The sequence below is a fragment of the Hippichthys cyanospilos genome, chromosome 3 (assembly GCF_059441005.1).
Source record: "Hippichthys cyanospilos isolate Australia breed blue-spotted pipefish chromosome 3, RoL_Hcya_1.0, whole genome shotgun sequence".
Classification (NCBI taxonomy): Eukaryota; Metazoa; Chordata; class Actinopteri; order Syngnathiformes; family Syngnathidae; genus Hippichthys; species Hippichthys cyanospilos.
The window spans coordinates 24,920,559-24,926,785 of record NC_142371.1 but is presented as its reverse complement, the minus strand read 5'-3'; the positions used below and the strand labels follow the sequence as shown (position 1 = coordinate 24,926,785).

Genomic DNA, 6,227 nt, shown 5'->3' with positions numbered 1-6,227 from the left:
AGAGACGAAAGCCTCCCCAATCCCCAAGCAGACAATGCAGGACATTATCGCTCTAGTGTTATCACTGATGGTGATATTGTGCTCTTGCGGGAGGATATGTATTAATTTGATGACAGCAAAAGATGCCGACTCGGGGCTCTGGTATCTGGGGCAGTTTTCCCTGCTTGGCCTCGTTGGTAATCAAGCTTTGCATAGAGGATTAACTAACGCTTCAGGAGGCCCTGGAGCAACATTTTTTTATGCTTTATCTTCAGCCGTCGCCTCGCCTCCCACCTTTTGTATGCTTGCTTCTTTTTCACTTAGAGAACACTGACCCCAAAACATCCTGCACAACAACAATGTCTAAATTACTCATGGAATGTAACCTTTTAAAATAGATTAGCGCAACACAATGGTATTAAAAACTCTACAAAACCTTGTTTAAAATTCTAGTTTTGTTTGTCATATGAAAAAGTGTAATCAGTATAAAGAATTTTAAAACATGTTCCACCATTTATGTGACCGATAAAACAAATACAATTAAAAAGTATATATTTTCAAGGTGAAGGAAAATAAACCATTGACAATGTGGTTGCAAATGTTTGCACACACACACATATAACTATCTAATATTGTTCAGACTTATTTTGCCAATTACCAATCACTTTCAAATTTATGTTAAATGGGAATCAGCAAACGTGTACTTCCTTCTGATTCACGGGCATCAATTTTCAGGTATTCTAGTCAACTTTTCCTGATGTCATCTAATATTTTGCTCTTAGCAGAGGCTAAAAAAGGCAATTCTAGATATGTATGTACAAAACACACATTTTGGGGTTATTACAAGCTGCCTGCATACATACAAGCAATGTTGGAGCTTGCAGCACAATACATACTGTAAAATATGAATGAACTGAGATTTGATTGTTGAAATTGTTGTATTGTTGAAATACAGGTCAAAAAATTGCTATATAGTAGCAGCAATGTACTTAGAGATCTTAGGAATGACATTCTAACGGAGGTTAATGGCTACCTTCATAAGTGAACGGGATATGGGACATAGTTGATTTTTTAATTGGATGTTACTCTGAGGTTGTTCGTGGGATAGGGGCTTGTTTTTGTTTTGCATTGTGCCATATTGCACCTTAAAAATATGTTCATTATCTTGGGCGCATGCTTGTTTCACTTGCAGCCTCTTGTGGTCAGTTAGTAATTTAGAAACAAGCAGCTGGGCACAACAGGATGAGGGCTGGCTCAGTGCATGAAACAAAGTCACCCTTAAAACTAGCCAGTTGCAGCATGGCAAGAAATATACTGTAGAAATGTGTTTATAATTCTCTACCCTTGGGGTGTTTTAACGAAAGCAAACCCCAGAAATGGTATTATGGAAGAAAACCAGGGAAAGGAAAAAATGCACCTAATCTTTAAATTGAGTCATTAAAAAATATGTTTCGGAGATTTTTATACTATTCCAGTACTGTAATGTCTTAAATTACACATTTAATAATAATGTAGTAAAGAAATTCAACCCCATTTTGCTGTTGTTTTGCTTGGTGCGACGTGATTGGCGGGTGTGAATACGTCACTTCCGTTCAGGCAGGCTGCGTGATGGCGGCGCCCATGACGTATCTGGCACATTGACTTTTACCACCGTCGTCAGTGCGCTTTTACCTCCACGGTCTCTTGGAATGTGAACAATCGAAGAACATTATTCTAAACAATAATTTATGACCGACCGTGTGCTTGTAATTGCTAAAGTAATAGTGTTGTCTGTTACTTACTTGTTTGCTATTTGGCTAGCTAGCTGCTACGTGTTTACCTAACTAAGGTGACAAGACAGTTCCGTAAAACGACATCCTTTTTGACACTTTTGAGTCAGTTTGTTACAGCGTCTTATCTCCATATTCACAGAAGATGGCCCTTCACAGAATGTCGCTCAGGCTTCGACACACGGTGAGCTTGAAAGGAAATTTTAAATTTGTGCAGAGTAGTTCACGCAGTAAGCTAGGTTCATTAATTTTATGTTTGCCTAACCAGCAATGTATATTTTCTTGAAGGTGTCACATGTTCGGTGGCTTCATTCAAGTGGATCAGGGCAGCAGCAGGAGGCCTTGGTAGTTGAGCCAGAACCTGAACCATTTGCAGTCTTTAGAACACAGGAGAATGATCCAGTAAGTAAAACTACTCTTCCTCCACGTATCACAATGAGCATGTGGTGTAAGTGTAACATCATGCGTTGCGTATGAATTTACTTGATTTTGCTCACTTTTCTGTGCCATGTAAGGCTTGTCATTCAGAGAAACACATTGGACAGTTTTACAAGATTTCGCCTGAACACATTCGCACCTTCTTCCCTCATGGGCTCCCTCGGCGATATCAGCAACAGGTTGGCTCATTAACACATTCTCAGTTCACTATTTGATACGTTTTTTTTCCCCAAAAAAATCTCTAACCACGAGCTCACCTTGTGCAGATGAAGACGTTTACCGAAGCGGCCGTGATGGTGAGGCGGCCAGCACTGGAGGTCATCTCCTCCCTGAAGGAACTGGATATGAGCAAACCGGCTCAGCGCTATATGTTCTGTATCCTTGACAAATTCATCACAGTCTGACACACAGGAAAGACAGTCCCCATCTGTGCATGAACCTTATGATTTGTTCAGATGGAATAAAGGGTGGTGGCAAGACATTGTCTCTCTGTCACGTTGTCCACTTTTGCTACACGCAAGGATGGCTGGTGCTGCATGTACCTGATGGTGAGATTTTTAAAAAAAGCATTTACTGTAGGCATCAATGTTCTAGTCACTTATATAGTCCTGATGATCGTCAAATCAAAATTTAAAGTTTAATATTGCCTAGCAAAAGTCTCGAATTTAAATCATGCTGTTTTAAGCAGTGGTTATCAACCTTTTTCAGTGAGTACCCCTAAACTAGCATAAAGCTATTTTGGATGAAAATTAAAATGTTACAACAGTGTGTTGTGCCATTAATTTCTATTTTATTCATTTTCAGAACTGCATTTGTATAGGTATCGCTATGTGTTTGTTTATATATTTTATGTTTTATTTTCAGAAATTCCAGAAATAAGACTGTTTAACGTCATTGTTTTATTCCTGTCTTGTCAGACAGAAATTGCATCAGTAATGACAATGCACACTTGTATTAAACGCAACAAAAAAGGAATATAACATTTTGCAAATGAGTCACTAGCTGAGTCACAGTTAGCAATGTTGCTTCATGTTCCTATTAATGTGCTCTTAATTTGAAATGAAATCTTTTACTGTACCTACAGTATCCCTGTTAAATTCTCACATTCCCCCATCACTGCCTTCACGTAAACCCTGGGGGCACACGTACCCCCATTTGCGAACAGCTACTGTGACGCCCCATTGTATTTATCAAAATCTGAGAATATTGACATTGTATATTGTCACTGAAAAGAAATAAAATAAATAAAAACATAATTAAAATAAATAAAAACAATTTAAGTTAAATGTTTGTAATTCCTATATTACCAGTACATGTTTTGTCTCTCCCATTTACTTTCCTGACTCGTTGAACCAGTTGTATGATTCACCCTAAAGACTTTTTTTTGTATTTAGGGTGTGTAAACACCCCACATGACCAATGCAGGATTAATGGAGTTAAGAGTCACAAACTGATCATTTATTCAAGGCAAAAAAAACAGAACGTGTCACTGGACATTAGATTTGATGGCACTCAGAAATATTTTCTCAATGACTCTTTAAAATGTTAAATATTACTTTTCTGTCATCTAAAAAAACAGCACATTTCCCCTTTTAAACGTTATTTGTGAAAATATTCCTACAATTCTCTTAAAACATTTTTAAAATGTCTTTGTCTTGTAATATTTTTTCTTTCAGCCTTAAATATTTGAATTCAAAGCTATGCCAACAACTGTCTCTTTTTCAGCATGAGTTGCATGACAACAGGTGTGAAAAATAAATAACACATCAATTGAGTGCTGATCAAGTAAGATTTATTTTGTATGTTTTCTACATGTAGCTCACATCTGGGTGAAAAACTGCAAGGAGCTGCTGCCTTCCGCTTATAACACCTCTCGTTTCGACCAACCTTTACAAGCCACTGAATGGTTGCGCAACTTCAAAATCACCAACGAACCCTTCCTGTCCAAGGTAAAAATCCAAATTATACATTAAATAGCTGTGTGATTAATAAGTTGGCACTCGTATCAAGCAGTAACTAACAAGGCACATGGAGACAGTAAATGCGGTTTCATTGTGTCGTCACAGCAGGCCGAGTTACATGCTGATGCACATAAAGCAGCAGGTGCTTGCCGGCAGATGCAAAGCACGTTGGGCTTAATTATTTAATGAGACATTAATGGAAGTCATTATGCTTTGGCACTTCAGAATGTACTTGGCCTAATTAAAATATAATCATTGACGTCCAGACAATGAAGTCTTTCCGTCTTTAAAATCAAATGCGTAGTTAGACATCAAACGGTACACTCGGTGGGCAATTCAATTACCGGTAGTTACACATGCCACATCTAAATGAATTCAATAAAGGCGCTCTTATGAAAAATTCTCCCATAAAAATCCGTCCTGAATGAAGTATTAGTTCAAAAGTGCTTGTTATTTTTTTAATTCGGACTTAAAATGATAATAAATGAAGTCTCAATTAAAACATACTCTGCATCTGCGTTTCCGCCTCCAGATAAAGACAAAGCAGCGCTATGTGTGGACGAAGAGAGAGTTCACCGACGAGGGAAGCCCTCTTGGCAATTTGGTGGATCAGGTTCTTTTTTTCTTTTTACTTCTCATTTTTCATCTCATCAGCGCTTGAACTCATCTCATGCATAAAGCCTCATATAATTAAGGCACAGTGAATCCCACATTTATTGTGAATTACGCTCCATCCCCATTCATGATAGGTGAAAATTCTTGATAGACCATGTAAATAGTTGATTTGCATAGTTAGTTAACAGTTTAGCAGCTGGGCTCTAGTGTGGATTGTTGTACTCGCATGTTTGGTATTTCCATGTCAGGGCATCTCTCGCGTAAAAAGCAGCACCGATGTGGTGGGAGCGCTGATGAAGGAGCTTAAACAGCAGAGTGGGCAGCCGGGCTGTGACTTCCGCCTGGCCGTGGCTGTGGACGGTGTCAACGCTCTGTGGGGCAAGTCCAGCATCAAAAAGGAGGACAAGACCGAGGTGAGAAAATCTAAACTAAGCTTCACGCAGCATTGCGTCTTCACATGTTTGTTTTGGGTACCAGGTGGATCCAGATGAGCTCACGCTGATATATAACCTGAGGAAGATGATGAGGAATGACTGGGTGAGAATAACATGCAAAAAGTGTCACTTACTTAAGATTTGCTGGCTTTCTTTACATGTAGCTTCTTGTTTCAGACGGGGGGCGCCATCATCACCACTCTGTCTCATACGGGGGCTGTATACCCACCCAAATTGGCCTACCTGCCCCAAGAGCTCCTGGGAGAGGTCAGAGTTTACTAGTTGGTTCCTTGCAAAGCTGAATCAGCCGTAGTTAAAAGGAGCCTATGGCTTTATCGAATTCTAATAATACTGCAGGATCTGGGGGAGTTTAGGCTAGTTACTTGCTTTTCAGTATCAAGGAGTAGTAGGAACACACTATGAAAGACTTGTAATCTTACAATAACATACTAACAATACTTAACGACTATACATGTTTACTACATATATTTATCGCATAGACACTTGTGTGGCAATTTTGTTCAAGAGGGTTAATGTTAGTTGCTGATAGAAAATATCAAGCATGTCGTGCAAAATCTGCTCTTTGGTCATTTAGAGGGGCTTTGACAACATGGACCCCTTCATCCCAGTGTCCGTGCCCTGGTACAGCGAGAAGGAGTTTGAGAGCTGCTATCTGTACTACATTGACCGCAACTGGCTGCAGCACCCAATGAGTGAGAGTCACTTGTTATTTTTTCTGAAATACAACCATACTTATGTAATGCTTATCCAATTTTTCCTCCCCAGGCCGAACAGAAGAGGGCAAGAAAGAGATCATCTTCATGACTGACAGGAATCCATCTTTAATGGACAGAATTTGCGCATTCCTATGAAGTCCCAGACAGCAACCACTCATTTCACACAAATATCCGCACACTAGAAATGCAGAAACTCAACATTCATGTCTATAATGTGTATCTGTAAATTATTCATATCATGTTTGCTAATAAATGTTGGAACGTCTTTTTTTAAACATGTGTTGAGTTTGCTTT

The 6,227-nt window shown here is 39.1% G+C and overlaps 1 protein-coding gene across 3 annotated transcripts; it reads left to right on the top strand.

Annotated features, from left to right (window-relative positions):
• The first annotated feature begins 1,575 nt into the window (after nucleotides 1-1,575).
• On the top strand, nucleotides 1,576-6,208 carry LOC148426466 (small ribosomal subunit protein mS29-like). 3 transcript variants are annotated; one of them, XM_088410161.1, is made up of 13 exons: nucleotides 1,576-1,807; nucleotides 1,891-1,932; nucleotides 2,037-2,150; nucleotides 2,264-2,365; nucleotides 2,453-2,561; nucleotides 2,642-2,734; nucleotides 4,005-4,135; nucleotides 4,680-4,760; nucleotides 5,011-5,175; nucleotides 5,240-5,299; nucleotides 5,374-5,463; nucleotides 5,792-5,909; nucleotides 5,983-6,208. In XM_088410161.1, the coding sequence occupies exons 2-13, from the start codon at nucleotides 1,894-1,896 to the stop codon at nucleotides 6,066-6,068; spliced, it is 1,188 nt and encodes a 395-aa protein (XP_088266287.1). In that variant the 5' UTR covers nucleotides 1,576-1,807; nucleotides 1,891-1,893; the 3' UTR covers nucleotides 6,069-6,208. The 3 variants fall into 3 exon arrangements, with proteins under 3 accessions (XP_088266287.1, XP_088266288.1, XP_088266289.1); XM_088410162.1 differs by having other exon boundaries at nucleotides 1,590-1,604; XM_088410163.1 differs by having other exon boundaries at nucleotides 1,617-1,631.
• The last annotated feature ends 19 nt before the right edge of the window (nucleotides 6,209-6,227 follow it).